Source organism: Egretta garzetta, unplaced genomic scaffold, assembly GCF_000687185.1.
Source record: "Egretta garzetta isolate BGI_Z169 unplaced genomic scaffold, ASM68718v1 scaffold551, whole genome shotgun sequence".
Lineage (NCBI taxonomy): Eukaryota > Metazoa > Chordata > Aves > Pelecaniformes > Ardeidae > Egretta > Egretta garzetta.
Genome location: NW_009258493.1, coordinates 339,246 through 361,187, shown reverse-complemented (window position 1 = coordinate 361,187; position 21,942 = coordinate 339,246). Strand labels below are relative to the sequence as shown.

At 42.8% G+C, this 21,942-nt stretch overlaps 1 protein-coding gene across 2 annotated transcripts in view; it reads right to left on the bottom strand.

Annotated features, from left to right (window-relative positions):
* MAP3K14 (mitogen-activated protein kinase kinase kinase 14) overlaps positions 1-21,934 on the bottom strand; it is a 24,156-nt gene extending 2,222 nt beyond the window's left edge. Inside the window, exons 1-15 of one of the 2 annotated variants that reach the window (XM_009645495.2) lie at positions 21,752-21,934; positions 14,329-14,601; positions 13,709-13,778; positions 11,647-11,857; positions 10,950-11,519; positions 9,735-9,872; positions 7,429-7,558; positions 6,587-6,718; positions 6,037-6,141; positions 5,179-5,342; positions 4,652-4,802; positions 3,660-4,010; positions 2,392-2,498; positions 945-1,089; positions 304-404 (exon numbers count right to left, since the gene is read on the bottom strand). In XM_009645495.2, the coding sequence (XP_009643790.1) occupies positions 304-404; positions 945-1,089; positions 2,392-2,498; positions 3,660-4,010; positions 4,652-4,802; positions 5,179-5,342; positions 6,037-6,141; positions 6,587-6,718; positions 7,429-7,558; positions 9,735-9,872; positions 10,950-11,519; positions 11,647-11,857; positions 13,709-13,778; positions 14,329-14,581 (2,628 nt within the window). In that variant the 5' untranslated portion in view covers positions 14,582-14,601; positions 21,752-21,934. Of the gene's footprint in view, positions 1-303; positions 405-944; positions 1,090-2,391; positions 2,499-3,659; positions 4,011-4,651; positions 4,803-5,178; positions 5,343-6,036; positions 6,142-6,586; positions 6,719-7,428; positions 7,559-9,734; positions 9,873-10,949; positions 11,520-11,646; positions 11,858-13,708; positions 13,779-14,328; positions 14,602-18,759; positions 18,910-21,751 lie in introns of those variants that run through there. The other variant, XM_035901309.1, reaches the window with a different exon arrangement.
* Between the last annotated feature and the right edge of the window lie 8 nt (positions 21,935-21,942).

Here is a 21,942-nt window from a genome sequence, read left to right as displayed (position 1 = left end):
TGATTCTTCTTTAGGGAGAGGGGGAAGAATTTATCTTTATAGTCAAGGAGAATGATTTTTAAGCTGCCGAACAGGTACTTTCTAAGATGGAGATCCTTGTGGTCCCTGTGACAATTAGCAGTGGCTTATGATTCAGAAAACATCTTCTGGTATCTCACTCGTAACAGCAGCACTGAAGCTGTGTTACTAAATGTGTCATTAGGATTCCTGAATGGACTTCTGGGTCACTGGTTTAAGGCATTATGAGGCTGCATTACGGAAGAAATTGCAATGCTGTACTTAACTCCCAGCTTTGCGTCTCACCTGGCTGCTTATCCCAGTGGCAATATCTCCCACCTTTGTCCTGTGGAAATCCCTGATGTGTAAATTTTCTCCACTTAGCAACTGGATCTGGATTTTCACTCCTGAAAGGCGCAAGAGAAGCATTAACTTCTGCTCTAGGCATAATGACTTCACAGTCCATCACAGAAAAATTGACTAGCAAGGCACATACATCAGAAGAACTCGTTTTTGTCATTAAGCATTTAATTTATATAGGTCTTTTGCTGAGCATGGAGGCTGGCTGAAGACTACAATGACTCACAGAGCAGAGCTGGATTTAGCAAGAAAGCTGAAGAGATGTCTTGATTTGCACAGCGTGCCCTCAGAATTACTTTGCAGACATTTATGGTTATAAAGCTTATATTCTTGCACGTGGCAGTTGCACGAGGCAAGGCCTACAAAGCTGAACCAGACTCTGAGTTGAGGAACTTCTCTGGCTTTTACCAGACTGGACAGACTGAGTGACTTCCACCCATCTATGACTGGGGCAGATTTGGCCTCTTGACAATCCACGTGCTTTTAGGAGGGTCAGTGCTGACAGAGCAACTGAAGGATAAGATCCCTCTAGATACTGAGAAAGTGACACCTGACCATTTATCCAAACTTCAGAAATTCACACTCACCGTTGAAATAGCTGGGAGTGTCTGTGTGCCGACTGCGATTCAACAGGTTGTTCCAACTGAAGCTTTGTCCATCTGTCTGGCTGTTCCAGGAATGAATCCCAGAGCTCATAGTGTCCCTCAAGCTATGAGAAGCCTTCATGGAGTTCTGCAGAAGTAAGCACGAGTTTGTCAAAGGCTCCTAAAGAAAATGAGCTTGCAGGAGATAAACATTAAAATAACCTCAGGAAGAAAAAAGTAGAAATCCACAGGGATCTAGGCTGGGCCTTGAGTTATTCAACATTCACCTGCCATCTAGGAAAGGGGACAAATAACGATGCAACAATTTGCAGACCCAGTGAAGTTATTCTCAGTAGACAAATCAACAACCAGCTGAAGAGCTAGATGAGAAAAAAAGGGGTTTATCGTACTTAGCGACAGGAGAATAAAGCATCAGATAAAATTCTAATGTCAATAAGTGACAAGTGACACCCAGGAAAAACAGTTACATAACTGTACATAAACAACTACGGACCCCTACACTGCTGCACTACTTGGAAAAGTCTGTACTATCTTAGAGTCATGGAAGGTCAATCTGACAACATCAGCATAGTGGTAACTGCCAGTCAAAAGTCAAATTAGATATTACGGTTAGATATTAGAGGGGAAAAAAAAAGCAGTCACATCCCACGCTTCACACCATGCTGTGTCAACAGCTGAACTACCGTACAGAACTCTGCTCAATCCTCCTCAAAAAGCATTAGAAGACTGAGAAGAGGAACAGAAATAGGAGACAAAGATGATCACAGTCAGAAATTACTCCTGTAGATGGCAGGCTACACAATTTTGTACTCTTTGAAAACAATGATTGAAGGGCTTATGTCCTTCCCTGGTTCAACAAGGCTTATTCAGTCTTTCTCACTGGTATTCCCTACCTTATGAACACCAGAGAGAGCAAACAAAATTAACTAAACTTAATATTAAAGTAATTTAGACTATGTAAGTCATTAGTATGAATGAGCTAAAAGTTGTTCATGGAGGACAGATCGATAGGCTGGGAATGAATATCCAAGAGCAGGGCTTTTTTGCCAAGAGGAAGACCCTGGGCTGTGCAGCCATTTGGGCCAATTTGGTACAGCTCCTACACTCATCACTGCTTCTTCGGTTCTCTTCTTCTGCACAGAGAGGGTCAAGGCTGCTGAGATATCCACGCACTTGATGCTTACTGGGAGTATACAGCACAGGAGAGCAACTGGAGGAAAGGGATCCATGCTGGACAGTAAACTAAAGAACAACTACAATCCTAAATATCCCCACTGTCCAAGAACAAAGATTTCTTCCCAAGGTACTCCCCAGCAAACTGAGTGTCAAAAAGCAGCAATAACCGTGAGAAACTCCATTGGTCACAGCTCCCAGTTTCCCAGGGGTGGTTACCTTGCCACCCCCATGCCCAGTATCCATTTATACTCACCTTCTCGCTGGCGTCTGACACAAATGGGCTGTCGATGCTGAGACACGAAAGCATTTGTTCTTGCTCTTCCAGCGAGTAAGGCTGTGAAAGGCTGTTCAAAAACAGTTCTGCAAGCAAAAGTAAAGAGAAGGAAGACATTTCCAGTGCTTCCTTTCATACCTCCCTGCTCTAATCAGTTACTGCAATTAATACCCAAAGCTTCTTCAGCATTATCTAATGAGCACTGATATTAGTGTCCACAAAACATGACACACAATTCCTCTGCTAAGTAGAGACTACGGCCACTGTTGCGAAAATAGGGAAACTGAGCCAGAAAGGACAGATGAATTGTGCAACAAAATGCAAAATGCCAGAGACAGGATCAGCACCCCAAATTTCCCAGTTCTCGCCTATTATGCCACCAGTCTTCACTCTAGATCTGTCCACATATATCCAGGGAAAGGTTAAACTTATGAACTCAACTCTTGCAGTAACTTGTGTTGATAATATCCAGACCTGACAAGGCTGTTGAAGATCCAAAGCCATCTGAGAAGAAAGCCGGCCCTCAACAACCCCTAAAACGCCATTCCCTCAGTTCTGTGATGTTACATTTTAAGACACTTTTTTTCCAGCTTCAAGTTTTCAATTAATTTAAAAAGATTAGAAAATATGGGATTAAAAAAAAAAAAGGTTGAGTTATACTGGGGCAATGGAACTGGACTATTACTGCACTGATTTTCACACTGAACTTACTGCTGGTTTTCAAATTCCGGATTGCTGCTGGTTAGCAAATTTGCTGGCTGGCAGCTATAGGTTTTCCAACACCCAGAACAGAACAGTTGCAGACTGATTTTAACTATACTGCTTCATTTAACATCTTGCATCCAACAGGCTTGTCCCTTTATTAAAAGAACTATGTTTGAAACCCTACATTTTCAGATGAAGTTGGAATTGCAGACACTGTTTATACGATGCACATAAGCAAAAGTCTGAAACTGGCTGTTTTCTGAGAGGTTCCTGCACCTCTCACAAGAGTTCGCTCCGCTGTTCAGAGAGTGGAAGGAAATCCTGACCGCTACCTTCGCAGCATATTTAATTGGTTAAGAACTACTAGTTTGGGTAATTTCAAGGAATGCTGAGCAATTTGTGTAACGAGAGAGGAACTATGAACTAAACGACATCCAAGCTCAAAACCCAGAAATAACTGTCAAGAGGCCAAAAGAAAGCAGCTGTATTTTTGTCACGCTCTCAAGCAAAAAACCAAATTCCCTAAATAGCACATCGCTTACCTATTTCCAGCTGCTGAAGCTCCTGCTCTGAAATGGTTGCTGCTCTCTCCACATGGCTGCAGCTCTTCAAGGGCAGAGGAGTCGAGGAAAGAGGTGGAGGATCCCAGGTTTCCGATAACTCCTTGCACACGTTCCAAGGGGTTCCTTCGACCTCCTCTGTTTGCTCCAGAGATGGTGGCGGTAGGACTGGGCTCACACAAGAAACTTTGACTGCCAATTTTGGGTCAGAACCAGCCTCAGAAACTGGGCTCACTGTGGGAGACATGGACATCTGTGGATTGTTTTCCTTGTTCAAAGACAAATGTCTAGGCTCTCTGTACTCGCCTTTCCAGGGGCTTGTCACACCTCCCACTATAAAAACAAAAAACCATATAAATATTATCAAAAAACGAAAAAAAAAAAAAAATAAAAGACGTAAAAGGTTTTCTTCACAATAAGACTTTCTGAACTGTATCTTACTGTAAAATGCCCAGCTTCTTCAAAAGACAAAACCAGATCACCTCTACAAACGCTCGCTGTGTTACAGAACCTTTCAGCGGGATTAAGTTGAAATAAATTATGGGTAGTCATAGAGGCAAGATGGGACCACAAGTATGAGTTAAAGTTCAGGATGCAGTAAGACTCTGCTTTCAGTTTTGCTGCATACCAGGCTCTAGCTCCCTAGGTGCAGTTGGTGCGTCAGCTGAATATGGGCCCAGCTACAGCACACACCTTAATAAACCCACATAAAGCACAACGCCGTCTACTTTGAGTGAAGAAGGAAGAAAGAGCATGTGACAGCACACAGGAAATTTTAATTTATTTGGGTAAGAAACACCCGGCTGCAGACAAAAGCTATCAACCCAAAAATATGCATCAATGCTAAAGCTTGTGCAGATGATATACTGAACAGTAAAACATAACGATATTTCCCGTAGGACCCCTCTGACATAACTAGCAACTGGCCACTTCACCAGTGCAGATAAGAAGCTTTCGATACAGGACATTTCTACCTTCTTCAAGTGCGACACTGGTCTTAGTTTTCAGTTCAGAAGCAGACGCTCTCTGAACAGGCTCTTTCTCCAGACCCATTTTAATAATCTCAGCAGTGAGAGGGTTGCAGGAAGGTGGAATTTCCCTCAGAGGAGGTGGCTCTTTAGCGATCTGTGTAACAAACAGGAAGTGAAAGAGGTTAGACCAGAGAGGCTTCATTTGATTTCAGAAAGGTTCTTCCCACCCCCGCGAGCGCTTCCAACTGAAATTACAGCATGAAATGAGAGACCTGAGCAGGAATTTTATTGCAGCTGAATGGCTAAAAAGTCACACCCAAGTCATGAGCGGGATACGAAAGAAACAGCCCTGGCATGTGTAATACACAGCAGTCTAAGAGGCGTAAAGAACGATCAGCTTCTGAAGCAAGGTTGGCATCATTGTAAATGTCCAGCTGGCTCTCAGCCAGCCTTCCTGAAACAACTGCTAGGTATAAATGAGATTTTGCAGGCTTCCATACCTTTTACTGGAGATATGTTGGCTCACTTACCTTTAAACAGAGTGGGTGATTGTAATACTGGGTCCAAGGGTGGCACCCGTTAAGCATGTGCAGCATCATACAGCAACTGCTCCAGACATCTACTTTGGAGTCACAACGCTTTCCCATGACCACCTCCGGAGCCATATGAGTCTCCGTGCCAGGCACATAGTTCCCTAAAACCATTCAAATGAAAACTCACTGCATGTAAACTAGACAATTGTTTCAATGCAACTGCTGGGAAGCTTCCTTATCGTTTCAGTTTAAGTGAGAAACAAGTCACCTTAACCTAAAAAGCAGCATTGTGTGCTCTTATAAACTGTTCAAAGGCTACATCTCCATATCAGTCTCATCCCTTATATGCAGAATAGCTATTAAGCTCCCCTTCCCAGAAAATTTGGGAGGCAAAACATGATGCTCCATTGGTGAGCTTGGCATTAGAAAACATATCCTTCTCTTTCAACAGCTGCATTAAGCAGCACTGTAAAGTTTAACTGCCCAAAACTCAGTGAGGAATTTTGTGTTGGTGGAGGTCAGGATCCTTCCCCAGCTGTTTAAGTGAGGTTACATGACAATTCAGAGTTAGATTTTTAAGTTTCAATATGGTTTCTTGCAGGTACAAAACACTGAATGTAGTACGCTGACATAATCTCACAAAAAATACGCCAGGGAGATAAGGACCACCTTCCAACCTTAAGTTCATTTTAGCTGTCAGTGGGATACATCACAGTAATATCAATAAATGCAACACTATCAGCAACGTTAAGGCTGGAAAATACAGTTGCTTGCAAATTAGCCATATGTAAATGTTCAAAAAGAAAGAATGAGTCAGTAGGGCAATTCTTTAGAATCGCAGCAGAAAATCTTTACCTGTGACCAAGCACTTTCCCAGGCCATCTGGATGAAGGTGAGCAGAGTGACCAAAGTCACACAAAAGAGCCCTGCTTCCATCGTCAGACAAGAGCACATTTTCCGCTGTCAATGAGAAGTTTTTAATTAGTCAGTCTCCTTTGTATTACGGTCACTGAGATGGGAAAAAAAGTCAAAAATCACATTTTTTTGAGCCCAAACCAAGGTTTATTACTCCTATGGAGTGTCGCTGGCTTAAGCAAGTAAGCAACTATAATTATTTCTGCTTATAAGCTACCAATTATCTGCCCTGGAGATTCCTCTACCCCAGTGGTGGGGCAGCCTGGGCAAACAGCCTGTCAGACCCACTGGATGACAGAAAAAACAGTGACAAATATGAAATGTGAAAAATATTATATGCCAAGCTGTTTAGAACAAAGTTAAGCTCTAATCTCAAACGCAGAGCTGAAAACCTAGTAAATAACCTTTTGCCACTCAGTAACTTCATCTCCAAGCAGTTTGCCTCTTGTAAGAAAAGGGGAAGAACAAGGTACCTTAAGTACCATCCTACCTTTCACATCTCCATGGAGAATGTTTTGAGCGTGAAGATACTCCAAGCCCTCTAATGCCTGGCCCAGATAACTGAGGGCTCTGTCCTCTGGCAGGCAGCCACTCTGTTTAATTAGCTGACCTAGTGAGCCACCTAGAAAGGAATCCAGAGAGTCCATGTTAGCTTATCTTTAAATTCTTCCCAGCATCATCAGTGTTCCTTGTTGTTTCTGATGAAGAAATGAGAACTGTCAGGTCTGACAGCCCTTATCTTCCACACATGGGTCTGTTCCTTTTGTTTATTCCCAGAGTTCCCACTGCCCACAGAAACTGGCCTCTTTCATGAAGCCTTTTGCTTAGTGTCAGTTTAATGGTATTGCTTTGTATCAAAAGCAACTACTCTGTGATCAGATCAGACGTTTCTAGGTGCTACCGATCGCCAGCCGATTCTCCACAGGCTGTGTTTTCCATGGTCTTGGCTAGAAAAAGAGCATCAGGCAACGGAAGCATCTCGGTTTACTTATACAGTATCCCCTGTTCCAGTATGATGTGCTTTACATGGTGCCATGCAAATAAACATGAAAGCAAACACCAGCATCAGCTGTGTGTTTTAGTGAGAATTTCTGTTCAAGAGAGACACATCCTGAACTCGAGTGAGGCAGGACTGGAAATTACTCCCCCCCCCGAAAGACCAGCAGAGGTTACACATACCTATCCCAACCCACTCAGGAATTAATGCTAGGAACACTCTGGATACATCAAAGAATAAACAGATTTAAAATTGGGGCAGGAGGAAGAGGAGATCAATGTCCACTGAATTCAACAGTTACAATGGTGCTTCCATTGTGGTTGTTCCTTTCTCACCCTCCATCAGCTTCATGAAGATGGTCACCCAAGGTCCTTCCTTCACAGCTCCGTACAAGGGGACAACTTTAGGACTTGTTATTGCAGCACATGTCGTTAACTCCTCTGCACGGAAGTGTTCAACTTGTACCTAGAGAAACAAAGAAGCACTGAACAAATTTTTGACGAATCCTGACAGAATTGTCCCTCTCTGATGCTTGGGTCAGAGTATCCTGCAGTGTTTAACAGCAGAGGCACAAGGATGACCTCCGTTAACAGAAATCAGTGGGTACAGCAATAAGTGGGAACACTCAGAATGGCTCTGAACAAGGATGATGAGAGTTCCTAAATCCTCAATGTCTGAGTAAAGCAACAATTTGTCAAAAAAGATGCCAGGTTACAATACCTCCGGCTTATAGCTGAGCACTGGTAATCTTCAGGTGGAATGTAATTTCTGTCTCAGTTAAAAATACTGAGAACTTAAGCATTCTGCTTTCATGAAAGAGGAAAAAAAAAAAAAATCAAGGATGGTGCAGTACTTGGCAAAAATAAAACTCCCCCAAACCAGGAGGGAATACAAAATACGGCCACAAGCAGTGATCTACACTGTCACCTTTTTAGGTGCCCACACTGCAAAATGGTTAAAGAAAAACCCTTTTCACTAGGTTCAGCCAAACAAAATAAAACAAGAATTTGCTGAAGACCAGAAGGAAAACATGAAACATTAAAATTCTGGTGGAATAAGGATGTATCAGGTTTCTTCACTGTCAGCAATCCAGCTGTAGCTAGTTTTCTTTAATCTCAAGAATTTGGAGAGCAGGTGCTCACAATACCGAGTGTGGTGAAGGAAGGTCAGGTAGTTCCCTTCTAACACAGGCAGACAGCAGTAACTGAAGACAGTTACTGATGTAAACCGAAGTCATTAGTTAAGCATTCAACTTGCATGTTAGAACTGACTGGTTTAAGAGTTTGGTCTGAGAAGATGTATTTCTGGTTTACAGAAGTATCCTCTGAAATCCTCCAGTAATTAGGAAAAAAAAAAATCATTATTTTGAAAGACTTCAGCTTCTCCTACTCTCATGTCTTGCTTTTCAGCACAACCACTCCTCCTTCCTGAAAAATATACCCCCCTAGTAACAGCTATTTCTCCTAAGACTGCGTATTTGACAAATGGATAATAAATTTAATTAGTAACATACAGTCAGAAAACAAGCGGGTCATGTTGCCCCAAAATTCCACATCTAAAATGTGAGGATGCCCCATAGTAAATAATTTTCTATGTGCTTTAAATATGTTTGTATCTATACGGCTGACAAATTAAATGGTTAAAAAACTGGACCAGCTGGCTCAGTCTTGCTACTTACATCTTTCCACTGGCAATACATCAAGTATCAATGTAAACAAGAAAAAGCAAACATTTTAAATTGAAAAACGCAAGTTCCAATTCTTTTTGCATACCATCTTTTTGTACTCAAGACAAACGCTTCCCACACACTTTTTGAAGTTTTCTATTGGAGTAATGTGAGAAATGTTAGTTCACGGAGATGATGAAACTATTCAAGTGTTAAGTTCAAACAAAATAGTTTAGATTCTCATCACCTACTTGCGGGATCACTGCCTTCACCTCTGAGGCCCCCCAATGGCTGCCTACAAATCAATGCCCTGATCCAAGTTATAGTCCACATGCTTCATACATAATATGACAATGGCATATTTTGGTGTACAATAGATTATTATGCCAACTTCTAGAGAAATACACCTCCTCTGCTGCACCTGTAACAGAATCGCCTCATTACAATGTTCCAGCATTGCCTGTGACACTCACCGAACACACGAAAGCCCTCTCCATTTTGAGTGCCTACTGACTGCCTTATTTTTTTCCTATTTATTCCTTTTTCAACAGGGAAACACCTGCCGTGTCACCATTTACACTAGGTGTGTTTTAAAGATGAGAACAGTTAGATAAGCAGACGACACTCACAGCCCTTTCTCCCCTGCAGTCACTAGGAACACGCTTACAATCTTTCTCAAATCTCTACTCTTTTGGCTTGTCTCAGCACAAAACCCCAGGATCCCTCGTAGCACGCCTTGAAGGCCAAATGAACCTGTTTCTGGCTGCTAAGCTTGACCCCCTGCGCACATACAGGTTCTCCATCTGCTGCTTCTCTCCATGCCATCACCTTGAAGTTATTCCTTGGACATAACCACAGCAGCGTTTCCCTGTGACTGTACAGTAAGGTACCCACAGTCCATGGTAGCTGGAAGGAGAAGACTTTTTCTCCGTATGCCTTCTGTCAGGAAACCCCCCCTTTCTCACCCATAATTACCTTTTTGGCAGCACACTGAAATCCTGTCTGTTTGTCCTCTATTTTGTATACTTCTCCAAAAGAGCCAATGCCCAAAGAGCCATGACACTTGGTCCAGTGAACCTCTTCTCGGTACTCATAATCCACTGGCTTTAGTTTCTGGAAATTAAAATCAGAAAACAAGATGAAGCAAGGAAAAAAACACTTAACTGTTGAGCTCCACAAGAACCAATATTTTCAGAAAAAGCACAATGATAGATACTGCTGTACGTCTCTCAAAGTCCCTGTATAAAATGACTTCTGCCACGGGCTTGAGATGAAACGATATGCGAGGACCTACTTGACTTCCGTGGGCTCTGTTTGGTCTAAACGAGTGCACCCCACTGAAAGGCCACCAGTATTTGGATAACTTTGGAGTTCCAAACTATTCCCTTCACATGCAGGACATAACTACAAAGCTAAATCCTACAAATAAAACAAGATTCACGTGACTAAATGTAGACATCTATGGGTGAGCTAAACCTTTTTTGTAGTCTGAGATTTTGTAGACTGAGATTGTGCCTTAGGTCTCAGTGTAAACATATTCAGACAGGTAAGTGACACCCTGAACTCCACTGACAATGCTGACGGGGTCACACTGATTCCAGTGAAAAGTCCTCTAAGAGGAGTTTAAGGCGGCAAGAGAGAACTGAATTCAGAAGAAATGAATCATGCCTCTAAGATTTACATGCATTTGCTATGCCCAAGCCTTGTGTTTGGCAAGGAACAACGGGCAAGTTGCTGGCTTCCTACCAGCAGCAGCAGACGTGCCTTTTGCACTTTCACAATCTACATGCCCCTGGTTTCTGTCTGTGTCACAGTCCAGGTCATTTATAGCCAATAAAATATTGCAGTCTGTTCACCTGAACGGACTGGGTTCTTTCACAGACAAACAGAGAAGACATTGTCTGAAGGCTGACTAAGCACAGAAACACTTCTCATAGACAAGCATGCATATTTTGTGAATGAGCGAACAAATTAGAGCCACCAATCTAAGACAGGGATTCAGATCCTTCAAAAAGCTAAACCGCATCTTTAACCGGCAGTCTTCAACCATATCAAGACCCATTCAGAAAATGCAGTCTTGTTACAGAATGGATGCATGGATCCTAGCACAGGGATGCAGATTATCTCTTTTCTGAAGCCCAGAAGAAACTCTGTCTTCCACGACACTAGTGTGTAGGGTCAGAAGTTCACCTCATTAAGTAGCACGCCTTCATTTTCATCCGCTTCATGAAATTGTTCCTTCGGGTCCAGACCACCTCCTCGCCACGTCTTGGCTAGGCTGGCTAAATTTTGTGGTTCACCGAGACTCACGCTGCCCTTCAGGGCATCTACCAAGTATTCTTCCACAGAAATCTTATCCAAACTGTTTTTCATGGATTGGTTGACACATTTGGGGAAACTATATTCTAAGTTTAGGCCAGATAAGTGATGCTCACTGTCCTGATAGTTCAGATCACCATGGAAGTACGTCCCCAGAGCATTATGTTTCATGGCATAGAGAGGACTGTCAGGATGGAGCGTTTCAGGCTGTGGAACACTGTCCCTCTGATAGTGCCGTTTCCAAACATGATTAAGGCACTGAATAGGGCTTATCAACTTATGCAGTTCTGTTTTGTATTGGCTCCTTGGTGAATGAAGTTTGCCCGTGGACAGAACTTTCTCAGGTTTCTCAAATGGCAGTGGATCATAGACCAAGTCCTTGTTAAGTTCTGTAACCCAATAATCGTTTCTGTAAAGAGCATTTTGGTGTGATTCATCCTCCTAGAAAATAAAACAAAACCAAACAGCTGAGCAGGAACCTCAGTATAGCCACTCAAAATTCAACCAAGATTTGTTAGGAGTTTGCATGGGTCTCAACAGTACCAAAGGAAGTCTTAAGGATTTTCACCTGGACAGGAATTGGTGTGCAGCTCTCCTGTTCTGGAGTTCTCGGACCTCGCCTGCTAGCAGCCACTGTTTGTATTTTCAGCTTGGATCTTTTCTTGTGACGTTTCTTTTTTGTCTTACCGCGATGCCTCCCTCTCCAGCAGGTAGGTGCCATCTTCCCCTCCGTTGCATGGGCCACATTGTTAGGGATTTGATCGAGACTGTCTGACCGGCTATTGGAAACCAAAATGCATGAAGTCTCTTAGATCTGACGGTGAAAGCACACCTCCAGTTAACAATTATGACCAACAGAACAAGAATGAGAATTAGCAATTCTGTCTTCTGAAACTTAAAGAATAGAGAATGATAACATAACTTCTTGCCTTCTAATACGTAGCATTTATAACTTCAATATCAAGGCACAGTAGTATAACCGGCGGGAAGCAAAGCATTAAGAGTCCCAGAGTTTGCAAATTCTGCAAGGAACAGTGAGACTAGACGGCAAAGTAGAGGGAAAAGCACTGAATGGCTCCAGATTGCCTTGAGGCAGTTTGCGTCTATGATTTATAGTGAATACAGAAATTATGTATAAATGCAATCTATTTTAAAAAATTAATAAATACTTTGAGTAAAAAATTAATAGAAGCGCTCATAATATAAACGTCTGCTCTATTGGAAAGAAAAATAGGCTTTGCACCAAAGCAAAGGGATGACTGAGTGCACTCAAATAAAATAGCTTCAAAAAGCCAAAATATTCTGGCATGTAGAACTCAATCAATACGACTTCTAGGAACGCATATATATACAAAACAGCACTGGCCAGCACACCAGCTGGGGGTCTGTACAAGTAGATACAACTCTCAAGGGGAACATTTGCCTGCAGTTATTCAATACCAATCACAGTAGATCTTTTTTAATCAAGTTGTGACAGAAAACAGGATATTTGATCTTCAAATGAAGAAATCACAACTGTTGTGTTGATCCATGCAATATATCATCTGCTTTTACTGAACAGCAATGCAGTCCACAGCCAGCATTGCTCTCTCCATCTTATCCTGCTGTTTCAGTACACCACTGAGTGCTAAAAGATCCAGTAAGTAGAGTTCTAGGTGATGGCTTTACCGCTTTTCCTTGAACCTGAACATACAGGTGGTGTGCATTCCACATAAAAACCCTAAGAAATGGTTCACTCTGTATTTCTTTGGTTGGTTCATGGGACAATGTCACAAAGTCAGTGGGCAATATCAAACCATGTACCTCACAAGGCCAGATTCTGTGTCTGAAAGTTGCCAGAAAACAGACAGCACCTAATTCTATATCCCAGTCACCTACTACAGAGAGCGCTGGAGCTGCTTAATAAAGCTCCAGTGCTTAACAAAGCTCCAGTAAGTGCCCCAACAGGGCACATATTCTGCATGAAGTGGCTCACTCCCACATGACTTCAGAAAAGCAAGTCCCAGGCCTCCAGTTTTCCATCACAACTGTTACTCCCCCTTTACCACTTTCTGCTTCTTTTCACAATCCTACCTCTATTGCTGATGCTGTCATTAGGTAAAGGTTCTTCTCTCATCTCCTTTTGTTTATCCCCCCCAGAAACGAAGTAGTTCCTTTTTTTTAGGACTACTTCTAGCAGCAACCTAAGTTTCCCACAACTTTTCAAAGGGGATGGCGTAACGTGGTTTCAAAAGCATCAGGACGGTTCAGTTAAAAAAAACCTGAGAATTTTCCCTTGGATCCTTCTGCTTCAAGCCCATGAACCTCAAAATGTGACTCAGTCATTTCAAAACAAATTTGACAACCCAGAAATAGAGGTAGAAAACAACCAGCAGGCACTGACAATAAAACACCTTGCATCGTATTGAGTGGTTTGTGCTTAAGCCTCTATTTTCTTCTAATGCAAAAAGGTTTTGAGGAAGATGCTTGGGGAAAGACACACTCTTCCCAAACCTCTGACAGAAAAGCTAATTCAAACAGCAGTGCTTTTGGAAAAAAAAATATTGTAAGCACACAGAACCAGGGTTGATTTGGAACAAGCCAGCACACACAACAGTGAAGGTGGGTATTCATGTTAAGGGGTCTCTCACCTGTAACGCTTACTATGAGCAATAAAGGATCTCTCTGATAAAGTAGGGCTGAACTCCTGACTGTTTTCACCTGTATGAAAGAAAACAGGATCATCACATGTCTTCAATATCAGGCAGTCTCTCCCGGTAGCAACTGGGCTAAGAAACAACTCCACCAACTTGCTAAACCAAGCAGTGATCCAGACAAATCACCAAACAGTCGTGCCACATCACCCACACTACGTTCTTCCTCCCCCAGCATTAGATAGCTTCCCAGTGCTGATCCCCACCTAACAGCTGTATTTTGTTTTTATTCTCTTTCCCCCCCCTCTTTTAAAACACCTTTCAGAAGTCAGCCAAGAACAGGTGACCCAGCAGGACACAGATTTATAGTCAAGGCAGCTAGGTGCAATGGCCACATGCTGTTCTGTTATTTATGCTTTATTCAGTGGATGCTACCACATTATTCGGAGATTTCATGAGCTTCCTAAATAGAAACGGGGATGTGTCACCAACTCCACCCCACTTGGGATTACAAATAGATTTCAGCTCAGCTTTCCAGGAGTGCAAAGTGAGTGAAATCTCACACCGCATTACACATTCCTTTTTCTCAATGAAGAGCAGACTGCCCTGCTACTTACATTCTGCTTGGGCAATAATAGAAATTGATGCACAGCCTCCTTCTGTTTCTTCTTTTGCTGTTCCTTTGGTGATTACATCATTCAGGATTTTCCACTGACTGTGAAAGATGACCTTCTTTGAATCTTCTACTTTGCAAACACTGCTCTGCTTTTCACTAACTGTCTCGTTCAGCCCCTTGGTAGCTGTGAGCTCCTTCTTGTGCTTGACGGCTGGATCAGGAGCACCTTGGCATGTAATTCCCATCACTGCCATTTCACAGGTTCAGAGAGTCACTGAGTAAGAAAAACCAAAAGGAAAACAGTTGTCAAAATACTTAGCTTCACAGGCAGAAGCAGCTTCAATTTCAGGAGAAACAGGAGGCTGCTGAAGGTAACGGGTTACTAAATAATTTAAACCAAATCAAGGTCCTACCCAACCTCTGAGGATGGAGCTGAAAAAGAACCCAAGACTGCCAGCTCTCCATCCCTGACTTGTACCATTGAAGATCTGAATAAACAACGTTATTCTCAGTGCTAAAAATATGAGACCACACAGGTTTCAAAGGGGAATTTATTTCTTGGTATATTCCCTTAGCTTAAACACAAACAGTGAAACCATATATGAGAGGGAACTCTTGTATCACTAAACAGGAAGAATATTCACCAAAAAAAAAAAAAAAAAAAAAAAAAAAAAAAAAAAGAGAAAAAAGAGAAGACATGAAAGATTTTCTCCTGAGTGCACCTGGGAGAAATTACATTGCGCTCTCACACCACATAAAATGGCCATAAAATCCTGCTCACTGCTTTCTTCCTTGTACTCAGTCACCCTCAAATTAATTTCTCATTTTTCCTTCCAATGAAACAAGGCTAGACAACCAGCCTGCCCATACAGAACTCCTCCCTCGCTCCCCTTCCTCCCCCTTAATCACTGATAACTTTTGAAATACTTGGTCAAGCCCGACAAAAGTAGAGCCCTTATGGTGTGTCGGATTAATGCAAGTTGGTGTTGGATAGAGGACAGCAACGGTGCTGGAAAAGACGATCCCCTCCGCTTGGCAGCAGCTGGCGAGTCAATCAGCACAGGCTGCTAGCTGACCAGTTAGCGTAAATGTAGCTCCAAACAAGTCCCAGCACATGCCAAGTCTTGGCCAATTGGCAGCGCTGAGGAAGGTGGAAGGGAGCCAGGGGTGGAAAGGGAGAAGCATAAAGAAGCATGGAAGCAAGGCATTGCTGGGACGGGACAGGGGTATATTGTTGGGTGGAAGTCAGAAATGTGGAGAGTTAGGGGTTCCCTACAACCACACAGGCAATAACGGCTTTGGTTTTAGCCCCTGATCCCCTCACCTTGGATTCCAGAAAAGTTAAAGCAGTCATTTTCTTTTAAACCAGAATATGCTCTATTGCTCCTTAGCTGTAGAGGTCACTTCCTCCTGCCAGTCCTCTCACAGCTCAAGTGAAACATCTTAAAATGAACACTTCCATCATTAAACAACCCAGGAACATTCAGAAACCTTAGCAAACACGGACAGTTGTTAAGTACCATGACCCTGATATAAGACAAGGAGGAGGGACATTTGAACGGAGGCCAGCGAAAACAACATCTCAGCACTGTTACAGGAGCACATCTTTGAGGCTCATCAGTTTAAATCCGCACCACGGATTTTCTTTTCCTTTTTTTTCTTTCCTTTCCACCCTCTCTAAACTGTGGCAACAGGGCATTTGCTCTGTGAGGCTCCTGGCAACACAGAGATCAATCACGAAAATGACAAAAGCGGTGGGTGCTCCGTGCCTATGGGGCCACCGAAGCAAAGGGAAGGGAGCCGTTTGGGAGCCAAGTGCATGAACCTCGGCGTGATGTGTAAATGAGTCACCTAACAACCTGGCAGGTGTACAAGGAAAGTCAACAATGACCACATTCAGCAGCTTAAACAGAGAACAGCTGCTGTGCAAAAGAAGCCCTGATGACAGTATCCCACTCATTACGCCCGGCCCGCTCCCTCTCCTCTACAGAAATTATGTCAAATCTCAGTGCTGTAAAATAATCCCTTGGAGCAGCAGAAAAAGAGCCTGCCAGATGACTAACCCAAGCCACCAGTGACCAAACTGACAAGTTCAGAGCTATTTTTATACTCACTCTCTCCTGGTTTGCATTAACTCTCTCTCTCCTTGCCCTCCCCTCACCTTCAACGTCCTTCAAGGTCTGCGGTGCAAACCCATCCCCGTCGCCAAAAAGTACTTAATCCTACAAGTCACTCCTTAGCTTAGTTAAAAGGCAACAGAGGGAGAGGAGAAGCAAAATTGCAAGTCCTCATCGCCCTCTGAAATGGCAAAGAATAACAAGGAAATGTTACTGAGATTGAAGTCAATAAAGCACATGCCTCACTTGCCAACTAAAAAAAACAAAATAAGGGGTAGGTATTGTAAGCAACGTCCTCTAACACAGCAGCCGCCAGTGCTCAGACAGTTTAATGTGTGACTCAGGTCTACAAGGCCGTGTAGGCACAGAAGCTGCAAGCCCAGCCCAGTTTAACTGTTGCTGCACAATTTTCAGGTGCTTATAAGAATCAAAAACCCGACTGCTTTTATGGTACGTACAATAAAGCGTAGTTGGTAGAAGCTGTGATTAGAAAAATATTAATGAAATGAGAACTTTTACATAACTTTTGAAGCGTAACTTCTCTTGAGGCTACATATTCAGAACTGAATGGGCTACTCATCCCTGTGCACCTGGAGGGGGTGGCAATCCAGAGAGGAGCAAAGCATTCGTAAGGCCCATTAATTGGACATAGGCTCTCAGTCTCTCAGGCCCAGGCCCCGTGCACAGCCTGGGGGAAGCTCTAGATAAAAGGGAGCCTTGGGAGCAGTAAATGGGTACCTGATGTTTCACAGCAAGACCACTAAGAACAAGATTTACCCACATGAGACACGCTGGAGCTGCGGTTTTGGCTGCCTATTTACTTGCCACCACTCCAGGATGAGCACAGCTTCCTGTACAGACATAAGTTACGTACGTGCAACATGAGGAGCTTCAAGTTATTGAGCTGGAGGGTGGTTGTTTCATACCCCAAACTGCTTCTCTGGTTTTCAAAACCTCCTCTCCCTCCTCCAAGTCACTTAGATTCAACTGTAATTTTCGATTTCAATATCCCCGAGTTTCTTCCTTCTCTAAACGTGTGTATGGGCTCATTATTTTAAAGGAAGAAAGGGGAAGTCAGGTAAGGATGCAGTAGATAAAAGTGAATACTACACCCCCAACCCACAATGGGCTTTTGCTAGCAGCATTAAAGACTGCTTGCTCGTTGTCTTCACTAAGGTTTTACACTTTGGTTAGCTACTGTTAGTTCTCACTGCTGTAAAAAAGAAAGTGCGTTTTTACAGAATGAAAGCCAAACACAGTATCAGTTGTGCTGTGGAGGCACTGGTCCGATGGCAGCGGCAACTCCTCCCTCAAATAATGTTTGTGCTCCTGTGAGAAACTCATACACCGGATAAGGTCATCTGAGACTTGTAGGGAGTCAGAACTAAGGAGGCACTCGAACATTATTAATATAAGAGAGAACCATGTGTTTTCTGCTCCTTTAAAACCTCCTCCCTCGACCCTGCTTCTAAACAAGTCCCTGTTCACCCTCTTCAGCTCTTCCAGCTCTTAACTGGAAGCTATTTGTAGCGGGGACCTTAAAAGAACATTTCTGTGTTTCATGAAGTTACTATGTCTACAGAAAGAGAGACTCATAGCTGGAAAAAAGTAACGCAAGCACCTCTCAAGCACTAAAACACTCTGCAGCACACCTTAATATGGGGTCCTGCTTGGCCTGCCTGGGTCAAATCTCCCTTGCAATGGCTTTCTGGGGAATTTCAGGTAACATTTTGTGGAGTAGCCCATAGATTTGGTTAAAAAAAGACTTGAAAAAGAGTTTTAAAATACACGTAAGACTTCAGAAGTCAGCTTCAAAGCATGCAGATTTCTTCTCCTAGTCTGAGTGCGAACGTTCAGCAGCAGTTTCACATTGACATTTAGTTTGAAGGGAAAAAAAAAAAGAAAAAAATCATGTTGTCTCAGTGAGGTTTCCCACTTCCTTATTGAGAAGAGTTTTATGAACAATGCATTAACTCAGGTTAGCCGTCTCTTTTGCAGCTGCTACTGGTTTATTAAAACAACACAAGTAGCATTTTAGCAATGTTGCCTTGCTGAGCACTACAACAAAGCAACAGCTGGGAAGAGCCAGGAATTTATGCATCACTAGAGCAGGGAATGTCAACTGAGGAGAAGAACACACACCTTTTGGGGACCTTCCAGTCCTACCAACTGTGAGGAGGTATTCAAGAAAGTGCCAACCCTGCAGTCAAAAGGACCTATCCAGAGTATTAGCTACAAAATCATCACATAAAGATATATATATATATTTATACACACACACACACATATATATCTATATAAACACACGTACAAACCTTTGAAACCCCAGGCACCACTTCCCTTTATCCCTGCCTCCTTGCCATTGTCTTTCTCTGCTTGGATGCTATCGATGAGCTTCCTTGCCTGCCCATGTTTCAGATGGAACTGAAATTAAGATGGTTCCGTTTTCGGCCGTGTCAGTTTAGGGCATATTATGGTAGCATGGGCCTGGGATGGTTATTTAAACAAGCTCAGTGCTGTCAGCAAGGAGAAGTTTCAATTTGTGTCAGAAGGGACTTAAAAAAAAAAAAAAAAAAAAAAAAACACCTCCTTCGGGAGAGCCTTTTCTGCCATGTGAAAACAGGATCAGTGCAATATTCACCAGCCATCTGGATCCCCTTGGGCATATTATGGTAGCATGGGCCTGGGATGGTTATTTAAACAAGCTCAGTGCTGTCAGCAAGGAGAAGTTTCAATTTGTGTCAGAAGGGACTAAAAAAAAAAAAAAAAAAAAAAAAAGTTGTCACACTCAACACACCCCCTACATTAAAACACACTTAATGCCATTTTAAGTTACCATGTTTTAAGAGAAAAAAAAAGACGTATCTAAGAGTTCCAAAGTAAAAATAAATAGAATGCCTGACTGATTAAAATACTGGTGAGTCAGATCACCAGTTGCTATTCCAGGATGCTCACAGCCTTCACCTCCTCTCCTTTAACCAGTGTTATCCATCTGTCTGTAGAAGGGGCTCCTGTACAATCTTGCCTGGTTCCTCTCAGTCTCTTGTATTGTCAAGTACTGCCGCAGGCAGGTTTACCTGAAGATCACCAGGTAAAGCTAAACCTTCTACCTAAACCACCATGGAACTGCCTGTTTGAAGGATATCAGCCTTGTGCTCATGAGTAAGTTATGTTACAAATGATAATAAACACATAAACATATTCTTTAAAGTGGTTTGATAGTAAATACTTCAAAATCCTGTTTCAGCCATTGGTATTGCTTACTGTAAACACCAGGATAATGAGCTTCAACTGTCTTTTTAGTTGCCAGACCTTAGTATATTGCAATAATTTGCTTACAAAGTCTGTAGGAAAATATGTAACTGGGTTTAACCATCAGCAGAATTTCTAAATGTATCTAAACACACCTATCTTCATTTCCTCAAGTACAAGCTTGAGTACAACTCGCCCCTTAACAATTCTTTTCATGTTGTTGAACAAAGATATGAATAATTCCATTTGCCCAGAGTTTATAAACATCACCGCAACCCCATTCATTCAAAGAAGTGGCTAATTTTTCCAAACTGCTTTGCAAACAAGTATAACAGAAAGCATCAGAACACACTTCAACCTGACAACATTTTGCCTTCCAGCCCGGCTTAGCCCCTTTCATGCAGGCTTTCAGGACACCGCTTAACGACATCCTGATTTTTAAGACCCACTTGTGGAGTGAAGCAATTTCCTAAATTATAACAAGATGGTATAATAAAGCACCTAAATGGACAACTTCCAGCAATAACCACAAACACACATTAAACTCAATTCTGCCCAAGCAGACAGGACTGAGCTTTCACCACTTATTACATTACTTTGCAGCTTGAAATTTCCAATCACTTTCATAAAATGCCATGTAAGGCTACAAGAAAGCAGTAAGGCTGAAAAGCCAGGCAAAACCAAGAGTTTAGTTAAATTTAGCAGAGATAGAAGCATTTCTAGGTAATCTTAATTTATGACTGGTCCTGCAAATTCAGTTACAATGACTTTATACTACAAAGTAGAAATATGAACTGATCAGAGTAGTTTCTAACTGCCCTTCCTGAGCAAACTCCCATGAGACAAACTCTCTTATTCACTGCAGAAGAGAACTGCCTTTTAGACAAGGTCCATTTTCTTCAGGGCCCAGGGCCCTGGCATCACTAAACTGTGACCAGCCAAGCCCAGTTTCCTACAGATTGAAGTCCCACATGTCTAGCCCTCACAGGCCTCCTTCTGGTCCCCCCATGCATCCTTTTGACATCCCTTCTCCAGCATCTCCAGACCCTTTCCTAACTCAGGTTTCTTTTACTCTGAGCCAGCTGCTCTTCTTGGAAATCAGAAATTTTTCTGTCTTCCAGACCTCTATCCCTCTGCCTCCACTGACTGACGCTTGGCAGTAAGCTTCCTAAGTCACAGAAGGAAAGTTAAAGAGACAGCATGGTCATGTTTGCCTCCACCCCCTTAGCAGCCAGAGTAGTAATTAGGCACCACATTGCTGTTACAACAAAAGCTCAGCTCTACCTTCTCACATTTAACACTGAAATAAGATTCAGGACAGACAGTGGCAAAGTTCATTAACTCCAGCGATGTTGGATCAGGTCCCACAAAATCCTTCTGGCTTTTTGGTTGCTACATGTCTGTTTGTTATACTCCTTCTTCACAGCAGGCTATACAAAGATTCACTCTCTTCCAGCAGTTAAAATTTAATAGTTAATAGCAAATGACTCATTCCAAAGGAATCTAGCGGCTGCGCCAATAACAGATTTTAACTTACTTAAAATGCAATAAAGCAGCACACTACAGACACATATTTCACAGCCCGATTTGATTATTCTTATCACTAATGTCACAGCAAAGAAGGTGCGAGTTATTACTCATAAAAGGGTTCAGAAAGCCAGTTGAAAAAGAAATTTAGATGTTGTTTATGGATGCTAGTTTCAGACTGCTGCTTCTTAAATGTGCAAAGCACTGAACACATGTTTCTAATGTAACCGATTAAAGTAGACAGGAAGCATCTGAGATCAACCACAGCAGCAACTTATTAATCAGCAAAGAAGCATTTTAACCTTTTGCCAGAAAAAAAAAAAAAGGACGCGTCAAAGAGAAGTGCTAGGGCTAAATGTGAGAGGCGAGCAGACAGGCAGTTTAACTGAAGTTCAGATCTTATTCAGTCGTATATTTTGATTAGCTGATCTCAGGCCTGCCTCCTCCTCCCCTCTCCAGGGACAGGGATGGCTTTGGAAAGCAGCACCTAGCAACACCGAATTAACACGGCAAAGGCTGCGGCTTCACCTCTTCTCTCCGGCGGGTGCTCCGGGACAGGCGCGGCTGGCGGGGAACCGGGGAGCTCAGGAGGCGAGGAGAGGAGCTTCCGAGCAGCAAAGGGACATCTAGGCTAAAAAAACCCCAGAACAACACAGAGAGAGGCTCAGTGCTCGGCGGAGGTGTGGGCAGCGCGTGCAGGGGAAGGAGAGCGGCTGCAG